Genomic DNA, 14423 nt, shown 5'->3' with positions numbered 1-14423 from the left:
GAGCGGTTTTCAATTATTTGGAAGGCTGCCATAACAAAGACAAAGAAAATGTGTTCTCCCTTGCCAAAGGGGACAAGACGTCAACAGATTGAAACTAAACAAAACATATTTAGAGTGAATCTTAGGAAAAACTTCCAAACTTTATGAACTCTAGGACAACGGGACAAACCACTGAGGGAAGTTATGGAATCTCCTTCTTTGCAGGTTTTTAAGCAAAGCCTGGTTGGGGTCCTGTGTGGGCTGGTTCAAGAAAAGCAAATTTTGTGTCCATTCAGGGGGTTATGATTGGATGGCTCTTGAGATCCCTCCCAACTGAATAATTATACAATCCTGTAAAATCAAAATGTTTGTTAGGAATGTATCAATTTTGACAGAACTTTTAGGGAGAAATTTGGAATGAATTAATTTTAACTTATTCATTCCATTTAAGTAAATTGATTCATCTTGGTTTCACTTTTAATGCCTATTAAATATGTATTTGTTGTTCTCTCTCTCTCTCTATATATATATATATGTATATACATTCACACAGTCATTACTCTGCAGTCAGTTAGTACTTGTTTATATAAAGTAACTGGAGTTACTGCGCAGTAGTGCCAATGAACATGACACTAACTGTGCAGTAGCCCAAGGCACAGTAGCGTCTCATCACGTTTCCTGCCATGTGACGCTACTGCACAGCAGTCATGGGCTACTGCACAGTCAGCGTCTCATGTACACGTGGCTAATTAGCTCTGCAGTAAAGTGTCGCCGTGTACATGAGCAGTGCTACTAGGAGAGAGTAAACTAATTAACTCCACCATAGGATAGTACTGCCAGACACAAGTACTATTCCATGGCAGAGTTATTTACTCTTCCTCAATGCAAGTGTAGAAGCTGACCTGGCTGGCTTGGGCGCAAGGGTGCTACAGTGCAGGGGCTGCCTGCTATCTAAACCCACATTGTAGTAACCTTGTGACCCAACCAGCCCCTCTGCAGCAGGGCAGAGCAGCTCCAGACTGGCAGGCCGCCCTCCTCCCCTCTGGGCTCCCTGCTCCATCCCAGCTCAGTGTGCTGCAGTCCCAGGCACACATGAAAATGCTATGCCTGGGACCAATAAACTCCAGCATTAGCTGCATCAGAGCTTATTCAGGCACATTAATTTAATATGTCAATGTACCCAGTCTTCCCAGAAAAGAGCCAACACACATGATCAAAACCAGTGGTTATAGTAGAGGTCTCAGTGCATCAGCCCACGGGGAGGGGAAGTGCTTTTCAACAAAGCTGATGAGAGGGAGCTATGAGGAGTTGCAGATGGTGCATTAGGAGGTGTAGCTGCTTACCCAAGCTAGGGATAGGCTAGGTTTTGGAGGAAAGGCTGCTAACTGAAGCTAGGGAGACAGACCTGAGCATTACTACTTCCATTCACTTAAATGCCTGGTCTCCACCCTTCTATGGAGCAATCCTGTGACCACGCTCTATATCCTCTGTGTGTACCCCCATGGATCCCAGCATTGTGAGTGTTGTTTTATGGAGTATCTTTCTTGTTTCTTTTGAAGAGCCACCAGAAGCCTTGCTGCAGCTTCACTTAAGGGGTAATCTCCCCACATCCAGCCTCTTGTCTTCTGAGTTGAAGGTGCACTGCAGATCAGCATGGGACATTCTCTTTGACCACTTTTACATGAGAGATCTATGTCAGTGAAGAGGACAAAAACTGGTGTGGTCAAGAATGTCCCAATCAGGCAGCATGAGGATCTCTGTCTCAATGTGTTAATAGGTATCAGGTCTTCTCCCTTCCTAAGAGTCTCCTGCTAGGAAAGGCAGAGGGAAGTCGAAGTCCCAAGGAGTGGTTGAAAGAGGTAAGAAGAAAATGGGATCATGAACACAAAGGGAAGACAAGTGCTAAAGAGGAGGGAGTGAGCCTCCTTGTTAAAGACTGTGAGAGGGATGGGATGGCCTTATTTCTTAGGGATTATTGGCTGCAGCTAGAGTTTTATGTGATTGGCCCCTCAGAAGTCAGGCTCTTAACCAGAAACAGGTCACTGAAAGGCTCTGAAGCTAACTGGTGGAAAGAGCTGCAGAAGTTCAAATTATTATTATGTTCCTGGCATGGTGGGCCAACACTTCCACACTCCAGGAGCACTATTACAAGCTGACAAAATAGAAGAGAGCCTGGGCTGTTGCTGAATGTAACTGTAGGGCCAGATCCTGAGCTGGGATAAATCACTCTAGCTCCACTGACTTCAGCAGAGAGAAGGAAGTTAACTTCATTTTACACCATCCATAGCCTCATCCTTACATTCCTTTGTAATATGCTCAGGATGCCTCGGTGCTACCTAAAACCCATAACTTCAAGTGTGTGTGTGTGTGTGTGCATGCGTGCGCGCGTGCATAAGGATGATGTATAAATATATTTATGTATCGTTCTTATTGGCTGACTCCCCTGCACACATATCTGCAGGAAGGCAGACCATTTTCGAAGATGTCAAGCTATTTCCCCGTCAAACTCTAGGAGTTGCCCAACAGGCAGATGGCCCCATAAAATGTAGCAGCTGAAATGACAAGAGCACCTTGCTGAGCCAGCCTACATATCGAGCACTCTAATGAGCTAATTGGATGGCACGGAGCAGTAGTGTGAGTGCCAACCGCTGTCTGTGTTTATGGAAGAGACAGCCTTAGAAAAACAGGAAAAAAGAGAGAGAGCTGGGAAAAGGAAGAGACTATAGAAGAAAAAAGGAAAATAGGATGGGTTCATTTCTATGACCTGTGTACTGAGACAAAATGACTCGCCTAAAACAGTATATCTCTAAACAATGAAAACTCTTACACAAATATGTGCATGGTGCTGGACTATAAGGAGAAAAAAATCCCGCTCTGGAGACAGTAACTCTTTCCACGCACTGAACTAGATACTGTGCATTAAACACATTGTATACTAGTGCTGTGCAAAGCATCAGTCCCTGATTTGATTCGGCAGAGATTTGGCCCAATTTGGTGGCTGAATCTCTGAATACAAATTGAATCAGGAGACCCTTTAATCTCTCTGAATCGAATCAGAGAGATTCGGAAAGATTCAGAGATTCGGACATATACACAGCTTTAAATGTTTTTTTCTACATACCTCGAGGTATCAGGGGCTTGCAAGTACTGTGATGCTGGGGCAGATGGCACATCCCACAGGAGTGCGGGGGGCTCCCCAGCGTGCTCGGCAGCAAACCTGGAAGTGGACCAGAAGCACTGCCCTCCCCACACCCCTCCTGGCTTGGTGACTGGTGCCTCCTGGGTCTGGGGGGAGCACCTGGGGTCCCCCTGTGGCTGAGCAATGAGCCAGGGGGTGTGGGGCGGGGGCCTAGTATGCTCCCCTACTGACCTGGAAGTGGACTGGAAGTACTTCAGTCTTCAGTACTTCAGTACTTCAGAAGTACTTCCAGTCCACTTCTGGGTTTGCTGCTGAGCACGTGGAGGGCTCCCCGTACTCCTGTGGGATGCTTCATGTGCCACAGCATCACAGCGATCATGAGCCACGCTGCTACCTCAAGGTATGTAGAAAAAACTTTTAAAGCTGTGCCTGTGTCCAAATCGCCAATTCTCCGAATCAGCATCAAATCTTCAGATTCAGATTTGGCCAAATCAAATCAGGGACAGTGATCTGAATCAACGCATTAAATCACTGTCCCTGATTTGGGCTGAATCCAAATCCGAATCAAATAAAGCCCATTTCTCACACCCCTATTGTATACAAACAACTTCTCTTCCCATGATATGTGTTGGGTTTCAGTCCTGGAAATCAAAAAGCTCATGGGCCAATCCTGGTCCTACTGAAGTAAGAACAGAATGTGGTCCCTTGTCATTACATAGCTCCTTTGATCATGGGAAGTCTGTGACTGAAAGCTTTTATGAGGAAGTCAGTGCTCACTGGGTGTAGGTAGGTGTGTGGGTAGGGTGTATAATCCCACACATCTCTATTTCTTCCCAGGTGTGAGTCCAACCCAGTTTGAAAGGGACTAAAAATTATTGCCATATACCAATTATTGAAGACTCTCTTGTAATAACCTAGTAGTCTCAATCCAGCATTTAATGGAGAGTTGTTTATATAAAGCCCATTGTCATGGCTGGGACTAACTTGTACCCTTATTGACAGTTAGCTGAGAAGCCAAGGATCAAATGAAACATAGTGACTGACCACCTTTTGTACCCTTGTAGGCCAGGTCAGGGTCAGGTCAGGATTCAAACATGTGGGAAGTCTGCTATTCCCATAGTCCAACCAGAAAGTCTTCTGAGGAGAGGGTAGTAGACACTGGCTTTAGTCAAGGCAATGTCCTATATCAGCACAAAATCCCTTCAGAAAACAAGCGTGTGGTTTGACTTGGATACCTGTATAAGACTGGACTCTCCTTCCTAAAAATGCATCCCAGATATTCAAGGAATTGTGGGGGAGGCAGGGCATGCTGATTCAGTTTTCCTAACAGAACCAACTGGATATTTTACATGTTCTGGCCAAAGATTCATAGATGTTAGGGCTGGAAGGGACCTTGAAGATCATCAAATCCTGCCCCCTGCCCCAGAGGCAGGAAGTCACCTGGGGTGAAAGGATCCCAGCAAGATAAGCATCCAAATGTTTTTTGAAAGAGTAAAGAGTATGTGCCTGCGCTGCTTCTGGAGGGAGTCTATTCCAGGTCTTGGGGGCTCGGACAGTAAAGAAATTTTTTCTTATGTCCAGCCTGAAATGGTCTTGGAGAAGTTCATGACCGTTGGTCCTTGTTTTACCTTGGCGTGCTCTGGTGAACAGATGTTCTCCCAGATCCTGGTGTACACTCCTTATGTACTTATAGGCAGCCACCAGGTCCCCCACCTGAGCCTGCGCTCTTCCAGGCTGAAGAGTCTCATGGCTCTCAGCCTTTCATCATAGGACCTGTTTTCCTGCCCTCTGATCATGCATGTTGCTCTCTTCTGGACTCTCTCTAGCTTCTCCACATCCTTCTTGAATTGAGAATCCCAGAATTGGATGTAATACTCGAGCTGCGGCCTCACCAAGGCCGAGTACAACAGGAGGATGACATCCTGGGATTTACTTGAGAAGCATCTATGGCTGCAAGCCAGAGTGTGGTTTGCTTTGCCAGCTGCGACATTGCATTGGTGGCTCATGTTTATCTTGTGGTCAATCATGACCCCCAAGTCTCTTTCAGCAGTGGTGCTAGCAAGCATAGCACTGCCGAGCCTATAAGCATGCTGCGGGTTTTTTTTCCCTGAGGTGAAGTAACCTACATTTATTGGTATTGAATGTCATCAGGTTTGTATCCACCGACTTACTAAGTTTATCCAAGTCAGCCTGGATCACTAGCCTGTCCTCAGGTGTGGACGCTATGCCCCAAAGTTTAGTGTTGTCAGCGAACTTAGCCAGTGCGCTTCTGACACCAATGTCCACATTGTTGATAAAGATGTTGAAGAGAACTGGCCCAAGGACATAGCCTTGGGGGACACCACAGGTTACGGAGCACCGTAATGATTCACTATCATCGACCACTACTCTCTGGGTCCGACCTTGGAGCCAATTTCCCAGCCATTGGACTGTGGTGTAGCCGAGGCCACAGCTGGCCAATTTTTCCATGAGGAGGAAAAAGGCTAGATCAAAGGCTTTTTTAAAGTCCAGATATATGACATCAATCTCTTCTCCCTTGTCCAAGTGGTATGTCACCTGGTCATAGAAGGAGATGAGATTGTTCAGGCAAGACCTACCCGTGACAAACCCGTGCTGGCTGTCGCTCAGGATGTTGCCCTCAGCCAGCTTATCCAGAAGGGTCTCTCTGAAAATTTTCTCCAGAATCTTACCAGGGATTGATGTCAAGATGATTGGCCTGTAATTCCTGGGATCTACTTTGTGTCCTTTCTGGAAGATGGGGACCACATTGGCCTTCTTCCAGTCTTCAGGTACTTCACCCGAGCGCCATGAGTTTTTAAATATTTTTGCCAAGCCTTTGCAAGCGCACACACAAACACGTGTGTCTGCATCTGTGTGTATCTGTGTGGTTATATATATACACACTTATACATGTGAATTACAAATTTTCTGGTTATGATGGGGGTTTTTTTGGGGGTGTCAGGATTTTCTCTGATATTTCTTTCATCAAACTTTTCATCTATATATAATTTACTGAAAAAAATGTTATTAATTAAGACAATTAAAGATCAGGAAAAAAAAAGAAAACTGAAAATTACTAGTGTCAAAGGATGGTGCAGGAAGTGTCAGGGAAAGTAGGAAGTGGTTCCGTTTCCAACCATGTAAAATAGAAACAACATTGGCATTTCATTTCCTGGAATTGTTTCTTCATATAGTTCCATATATTCCCACCCCTCCAAAACTCCCCACTTCAACCTGGGCAGATTCCAGGGGAGATCAGCCCTCATGTTTCTCCTCTTTCAGACAACAACATGCAGTGCCTAATGCCTGTGCCATTTTTCCTTTTCACCAAGTGCCAAGGGGCGGATTCATCACAGAAAATGCATTAGTCTGAGACAGGAGTAAACAGCTTGCATCAATGCTGCAGCATTTCCTTTCTAGTAGTGGGAGTTGAGAGTGGGAGTTAGGCATTCCTGATGGACCGTGGTACACCAGGTGCTTGTGTAAGTGGTGTTCAACATGAGAGAAACGATCTTGTCCATGACAGTAGAGAAATGTGGGACTTAAGACCAGTGCAGCTAACTCAAAGACATGTAAAAACAGACTGGGCTGGAGGTAGATAACTGCTCGGGAGGTCAGAATGGAGGGTGCTAAAAATACAGCCACCAGTTATCCTTCTGCCATATTTCCTAAATCCTCTGGAGAAAAGGAAGTCTTTCTGTGGCTTAGATGTGGGAAATAGTAGTCAGGAAATCTGGAAGCTACAGCAACCACAGACATTGGGTTCATCTCAGGCACAAAAAGCAACATCCTTAATTCGTTACTAGGGATCCAGTGCCTCCTCTTGACCCCACTGAAGTCACTGAAAAAGCACCCATTGATTTGCTCAGCAGCAGCAGGCTCCACATTCATATTTTGCAACAAATTGTTCCCTGGGGATATTGTTTGCATCCTCTATTGCCCTCCCCTCATTCCTCCTCCCAACCCATCCATGTTTACCCTGGCCCTACTTCTTCAAGACGCTGTTTTGTGCCAGGACATGCATCTTGCTTTGATTGACCTTGGAGTCACTGAAAGGAGACTGGTTAGCAGGGTTACCAAGGCTGTGCCCCCCAACTCTCATGAGTGCAAAGATGCCAGGGTCCAGATTCTGTTTGATGATTTCATTTGATAGCTAATTAATGGCCTCCCCTTGTTTCCATGGCAACCCCATGCTTTGTGCTTAGCCTTGAACCAAATGGGCATTCTGTACACTTCCACTTTCTTAGCATCAGCATATTAATCGGACGTGCTGGCATTATTTACTTGCTGCCACACTGAGCTGGTAACATTGTAATTGAATTGGACTGGGGGGAAATTGCAGAGTAAGTTCAGGGTTCCCCTCCCCTGGTGTGGGCGCAGTGGGCCACAGAGAGCTCTTGTCACCCCCATCTTCCATTATTAGAGGAAGGGGTGTTTGTAACAAAGGCCCATCAAACTTATTTCCAACAATGCTCTGCCATTTGGAAGAGATGTTTTTTCTTGTGTTTTTACATAGTATTTTTCAGTTATATCATTATTCCAATCCCTAATTTAAACCAAGGAAAGACAAAGCCAGAGGGCCTGTCTTTTGATGGACACTGATGCACATCATTGCATTAGCTGAAGGCAAGGGACCAGGTGTGGCCTGAAAGCTTATTCCATGATTCCCTGCTGTAAATGGACAGGTAGTTGGGTTTGGACTTATATCAGTGTCTCAGGCATTCGGTCAACTAGTGTTTTAAGTATGTCAAAGAAGTCAGAGAAGAAAAACTATAGTTCTTTCTGGTCTTAAACTTTATAAAACTCTGAAGTTAGGTGCTTTAAGTTTTGGGAACCATCTGAACTTTCTCTAATTCTTCTCCATTAGTCATCCCACCACCTTCAGCTTTATAACATAATGACCCTTGTTTTGGCCAAAGAGTGGGTGCTGAACATCAATCTCACTAAAGCCTATCAATATTGCCATGAATAAAGATTCACATCCCTCTAGAGGAGATGGAAGCCTCTATAACTTTCACAGCCTGCAAAACAAAGAGCCGCAGTCTGGGTGAGTACAATTTTCCACCCCTCATGTTCAGGACCAGGCTGTTACAGGTCCTTAATGGAGGGGATGAAACGGAGTTGTGAAAGCAGAATGCAAACCGCTGCACACAGTATGTGCACATATCCCATTCACAGCATGACATCTTTGCTGCATAAACTGGATCTGCTTGTTTCTTTCCCAGTTGCACTTGGAGAACAGAACATGGTACACGCCATGTTTATTTGTCTTTTCTTTTTGGGAGTCTGACATTCAGTTTGAGCCCAGTATCTCAGCTGGGCTCCAGATAGCTGCATTTTTTTTTCCCCCTGAAGGACAAAATAATTGATCCACAACATTTTGTCTTCATATCATGATGCAATGATATCCTGTTGTGTTGCAACATCATCACACATTGACACTACATGAAGACTCCACATCACCGTGTTGATGTGACATTGCATATTGATGCTACGTCACAATATCATGAGCTCCTGAAATAAGTTTCAGACACAAAGAGGGTGTCTATACCAAACTTTTAACCCTAAAATTTCCCACTTTTGCTTTCTATGTGGGAAAGCAAATCATCTCCAGTGATAGTGATTGCTGAAATGTGAGTGAACTTCAGCCACTGACATTTTAACCCATCTGTTGTCAAAAGTTACTTGGGTGATTTCTTGACAACAGTTGGTTAAAATTCTGGTGGTTATTTGTGCCTTGTCTAAGCTAAAAGTCCCACTGTTACTGTCACCAGCTGAAGTCTAATGTAACTAAAGCCATTGAGTTTAACTATCCCATTAAGTCAAAGGGAGACACATGAATGTAGTTGATTAGATAAATGGCTCCTGTCCTGCAAACACAGGGCAGAACTTAGAAAATGTATCTGCTGATGACCCATAGGATTTATGGTTGGATGGCAATTCCTTTTGCTGCTGGTGACTAGAGCTGGACAAATAATTCATAAGAAATAATTCATCTGATGAATTTCATTCCTTTTTTGCATTAGCAAATTCACTATTTCAGATTATTCACCAAATAATTTCAGTGAATGCATAATGCATCTCAGTCTATTTGTTCAAGAACAGAGTTTGATATTTTAAAAAATATTAATATTGTCAGTAGTAATAGTAGTAGGTTTAAATGTCAGCTCTTTTGGTCAGTTGGGTATTTTACATGGCATAATTCTAGTCCCTGAATGAATGGATTTAACTCTTAGAAAAATGATTTTCCCTATGAATACTCATAACTACAAATTTGAAATTCACTTCCCATGAATATTCTCCAGTTTTAGCTTAAAACTAACTGTTTCCATGCATATTCCTGCCAGGGAATTTGCTTGCTGGAATGTTTACAGAAAGCCAACACAGAAGGGTCACAAATGCAAATAGCCCCCTAGGGCCAACAGCAGGGTTTGGACTTGAACTGTCAGCTTTACAACCAAGAGCCTCTAGCACTTGAACTTAAAAAGGATACACCCATTAAACAGTAACAGACCCAGAAACCTCTTATGTGGGCCAGCCACAAGAGGTGGACTAAAAGACCTCAAAGTCAGTTACACAAATACAAAATGGATTTGCTTAAACATTGGAATGGACAGATGGCCAAGGAAAAAAAAAAATTGCAATATTCACCCATCTCTACCAATGACACAAGCACTTCCCTTCACTTTGACTGATATTTGTGGTTTTCATTGTGGATCTGATGCATACACTCCTGAATGTGGAAGGCTCTTTTCTCTCTCCTGAAATCAGTTCAGTATAGCCTGACTATACCCTCCCTAACTAATTTATTCATGGATTTCTCTCAGTGAGCTTATGCCTTTAAAGGTATCTAATTCTTTCCTCTCACTGTTGATACACAGTAGAGATGGGCCTGAACCAGTCTTACACACTGAAATCTGAATCTAAATCCAGATTTAATTGCCCCAGTTGACTAGTGTCAAAAAAATAACAGCACAATATTTTTGGTTCCATAGGCATAGTTTCAAAAAATATCTAAGGAATTTAGGTGCATAAGTCTCAGCATTTAAACCCGAGGCTCTACAATAGCCTAGGTTTCTACAATGGCCAAACCAAAAACTTGGATCCATACAGTTTAAGAAGTCAACGTTCGGATCCAAGCTTGATCAAATCAGATCTGAATTTAGTGGTTTGGTTCAGGTTTCTCTCTGGTGACTAGTCCCAGCTTGTGGCCAGGGTAATGCTTCTTCTCTGAAAGCAGGCAGGCTGAAGAGTTGTATTTCTTGTTAGGATCTACACTTTGTCCTTAGCAGCTCTTTACTAAGTCCCAAACAAACTAAAGTTAAGAGAAACACAGCCCACTTATTGTCTTTAAGGGGGTTACCCTAAAGCTGGGCTGAGCAGGTAATGATACACTCTGCGGTAATTTAAAAAATACAACAAAAAATGTATTCATAGCATAAAACCTTTTGCAGGTTAGTTGCATTTTTGACCAAATTCTTCTTGTTCTGTGGTTACGAATTTGGGGAAAGTTGGCCAATTGTTTTCAGTGTTGTTAATTTTGTGGTCATTTTGATGACATTTTGCAACAATGCTTTTTTTTTTCTTTTGAGGCAAAGAGCCTTTTGTTTCAGGAGAACCTTGGATTTCATTTATAGTGAAAATGGAAAAAAACAATTGTTTTCCCCCCCCAAAAATAAAGTGAATAAACTTCCATGTATTTGGCTTTTCTTAAGGTGACAAAAGTTTTGTACCGTTCCAGTCTAACGCCTGCATTTTTCCAAAGTGACTAGTGATTTGGGGTTGCTTCAGTTTTTTGGGTCTTCTTGGAAAAGGGAGAAGATATGGTAAAACTCATAGGTTCAAAACCTCAACTAGAGCAACTGGCCATAGCTCTATTGCAGACAGTAGAGTTTGGAGTTAATGGGAGAACTTTAGCCAATGAACCATACCAGTTTGCACTAGCTGAGCATCTGTCCAATAGAGTTTTTGGTCACACAAGGAACTTCACTTTGAGAAATTGCTGAGCACCTACCTATAATAAAAGTCTCTTAAATTAGGCACCTAAAAATTGAAACATCCCAAATCTGAAATTTCTTTGGGAAAAGTAATCCTTCACACCTTCTTCTCTGTGCTTCTTACAGACAAAGCAAATATATGACTCTCAAAGGACTGCCATCACCTCCTTACCAGTGACAAAACTCATCACAGGATGGGTGAATAATTGAACATAAAGCTGGTATAAATCTCAACAGAAGAAATAGTTTTTATCTTTGACCATTTACTCCCACTAGGAATAATGGCAGTTCTTTTACATTTACATATAATTCTTTTTTTTTTTCTTTGTCTTGGCACCTGCATAGCAGAAATCTTTACAGTTCATTACAGAAATTTGTCCCCCTCTGCTCCTCCTTTTATATCTTTTTGCCGCACCTGAGGCCTAACAAGCAACACCCTTAAGGTCAAGAGAGAGTTAGGTGTGACCCTTTTATGACGGATTATAGAAATAACAAACATGCCTGACAGTTTTATACAGCTGCTAGAACGGGTTTAGTTTCCAACAAATGAAGAATTTCCTTTTTTTTTTTCCTCTTTTTTTTTGTATATTAATTACACGTTACAAATTTTGTTTTTCTTTTCCCTTTCTTTTTTTTCTTTTCTTTCTTTCTGTCTTTCTTTTCTTTTCTTTCCTTCCTTTAATTTTTCTTTCTTTCTTTTTTTCCATTTTTTTTTTTTTTTGTACAGCAAAAGGATCAGTCATTTGATGTGTCCACTGAAAAGTCCGGGTTAGCAGAGTTTGGCTGTCATCTGGTCCGACTGTTTGAGGATCTCGGTGTTGTAGAGATCCAGCGCGTGGTTCACACGGATGATCTCGCTGTTGGTCAGTTTCAGGCGGTGTTTGAGCATACAGGAGAACAGATCCAGCTGCGGCTTTCCTGGTGCCACGGGAGGCGCCAGTCTATTGATTCGGTCCCGAATATCCAGCAGCAAGAGCATGACGGAGGAGGAGGAATAGAACTGCCCACCTTGCGTGTACGACTGGTTGACCTGCTGTACGGCACTGCGCAGCAAGTCAGCATTAAAGCGCAAGCTGTAGCCATACACCTGCACGTCTGAGATCTTGATGTAGAACTGACGCTTGGTGGGGTCCGAGAGGTCCACAGGCCCTTGGCCGGTCTCATTGCGCAGCAGGGAGGGCAGCCGAGTCCGGCTGCGTAGGTAGATGTGGACAGTCTCGAAAAAGGTTTTCCACCGGTTGCCCAGGAGCAAGGTCCAGTTGTAGCACTGGCTGTTCTGGAGGCGGATTTTCTCCCAGCGTGGGTAGCCATACTCCCCAAAAGGCATGTTCCAGCCCTCTGAGTGACTCCCACTGAAGGGGTTGACATAGACAAAGAACATAGGGTCCAGGCTGCTGTTGCGCATTTGGCAGATGCGCATGGAGATGCCGATCACCATGTGGATGAAGTCCATCCGGTTCTTGTTGCTCTTCAAGGTGAGGGACATGCGCTTGCGCCACCTGGGGTCGAAGAAGGTGTCCAGGCGGATCTCGTTGCTGATAAAGGTGGTGTGCACGTACAGCCGGGAATCCATTTTCTGCAGCAGATATTTCAGCTCCAGATCCTGGAAGTCCAAGTCTGTCTCAAAGCTGATGAACTGCTCGCTGCGCTCCGAGTCCACGTTCTGCGGCTCGCAGCGACCCCTGTAAAGCTTATAGCCCTTGTTGCATGAACCACAGAGGGAGATGTTGGCTAGACTGCACATGGCGCAGCTGTTGTTGCCCCCGATGATGCAGGGAATGGGGCGCTGACACAGGCTGGTGCCCCCATGGCATACGCAGCTCCGTTGGCTCTCCAGGAAGGTCCCCCAGAACCCATTCTCATTGCAATAGAGCAAGGACTGGACGCGGGAGAGCCAGTCCTGTATCGTCCTGTAAATAGGAAAAGAAAGGCTTTAGCACCAAGCATAGAGACAGGCTCTCAGTTACAGGGGAAGCTGGAGGTCAGTTTGTTATTGCTCAAATATGCTTAGGTGTGTGTGAAGTTTGCAGAACCAGCCTGCTCTTATGCTCAGCATTTGATTCATCCTATTCCAGCCTCCTGCCAGAGTTTTAGAGTCACTGCTTGCTCCTTCACTGCAGAGGAAATGTCCTGCTAGGAAGCAACCATGGGGTATGCCCCATCTCTCACTTCACTGCTTTGCACTCTTCACGTCACGCAAAGGAAACACAGGCTTACACACCCTTTGGCCAGGGAGTCCAGCCATGTGGGGTGGCATGAGCTTGAGGGGGCAAGTCTCCGCTGAGAGTGGAGTTGACAAAACTAAAGCAGGGGGTTGCAAAGCGAGGTTACACAGGCTATTCCCACCTGGCAAGTGGTTCCTTGATGTTCACTACCAGCTGTTGCAGGTTATAACAACTCCTAGGCTGGGACTGAGCACTGAATCTGGAAATGCTCCCCAGCTCCATGAGAGCTTCTCTTTAAAAATACTTAACCTAGGATGTAATGATCTGAAACCCTCAGGATTCATGATCAGCTGACAGCATGTGGGTCAATCAAGTCTGGAAGAACATGGAGGCATGGGTATGTGATCCTTCTGGAATAAACTTCTACTTCTTGTTATAGGAGTACTCCTTTTAAGTGACTGCTGCTATAACCTCTATAATAATACCCTCACCATGTAACTAATTACTAGTACCCACAAGGAAGCCTTCTTTCTGACTATGCTAGATATCTACAATACCCCTCCATACATTTTACCCCTAATACCCCCCTTAATGGCTAACACTATTAGCCCATATATACAACACCCTGGCAATGTTACTGGCCACCCCTTCAAACCTCTGTACAGCATTTCTTTTCTAACCAGCCCTCCCCAGAAGTCCTTTTACTGCCTCCTCTCCCCACCAGCTAATGAATACTTCATTGTTTCCTCTGGGCAAAAACTTCTTGGTAGTACTGCAGTGAGAGGGCTGGCTAATGACAAATTAGGATTCAGTCCCTGTAGAACAGGAGGAGTGATTATGGACAGAGGCTCTCAGAGCTGGATTAGTGAAATTCATGGCACCTGCATAGCCTGACCTCCGAATAATCATTAAGCTGTGAGTTGTATCAAAGAAGGCATTAAATGAAGAACAGCAAGATGACTAGAGGAAGGGAGGGGAGGAGAGCAAGGGAGGGAGGGAGGGAGAGAGAAATAGAAGAGAAGAAATAAATAAGGAAACCGGGAAAGAAGAGGGAAAAATAGGATGAAGAGCTGGAGGGAGGGAGAGGTGAAAGGAAAACATGCAGGGAACAAGAACTTCTGAGAGAGAGAAAAATAAAACAGC

General features: G+C 44.2%; 1 protein-coding gene across 1 annotated transcript in view; it reads right to left on the bottom strand.

Annotated features, from left to right (window-relative positions):
* Window positions 1–11339: 11339 nt before the first annotated feature.
* BRINP1 (BMP/retinoic acid inducible neural specific 1) overlaps window positions 11340–14423 on the bottom strand; it is a 93984-nt gene continuing 90900 nt past the window's right edge. The window contains exon 9 of the mRNA XM_014521147.2: window positions 11340–13025. Within this exon, the coding sequence (XP_014376633.1) occupies window positions 11885–13025 (1141 nt within the window). The 3' untranslated portion in view covers window positions 11340–11884. The remainder of the gene's footprint in view (window positions 13026–14423) is intronic.

The sequence above is a fragment of the Alligator sinensis genome, unplaced genomic scaffold (assembly GCF_000455745.1).
Source record: "Alligator sinensis unplaced genomic scaffold, ASM45574v1 scaffold519_1, whole genome shotgun sequence".
Lineage (NCBI taxonomy): Eukaryota > Metazoa > Chordata > Crocodylia > Alligatoridae > Alligator > Alligator sinensis.
Note: the sequence above shows the minus strand (reverse complement) of the source record. Positions and strands in the feature narration are given on the sequence as shown.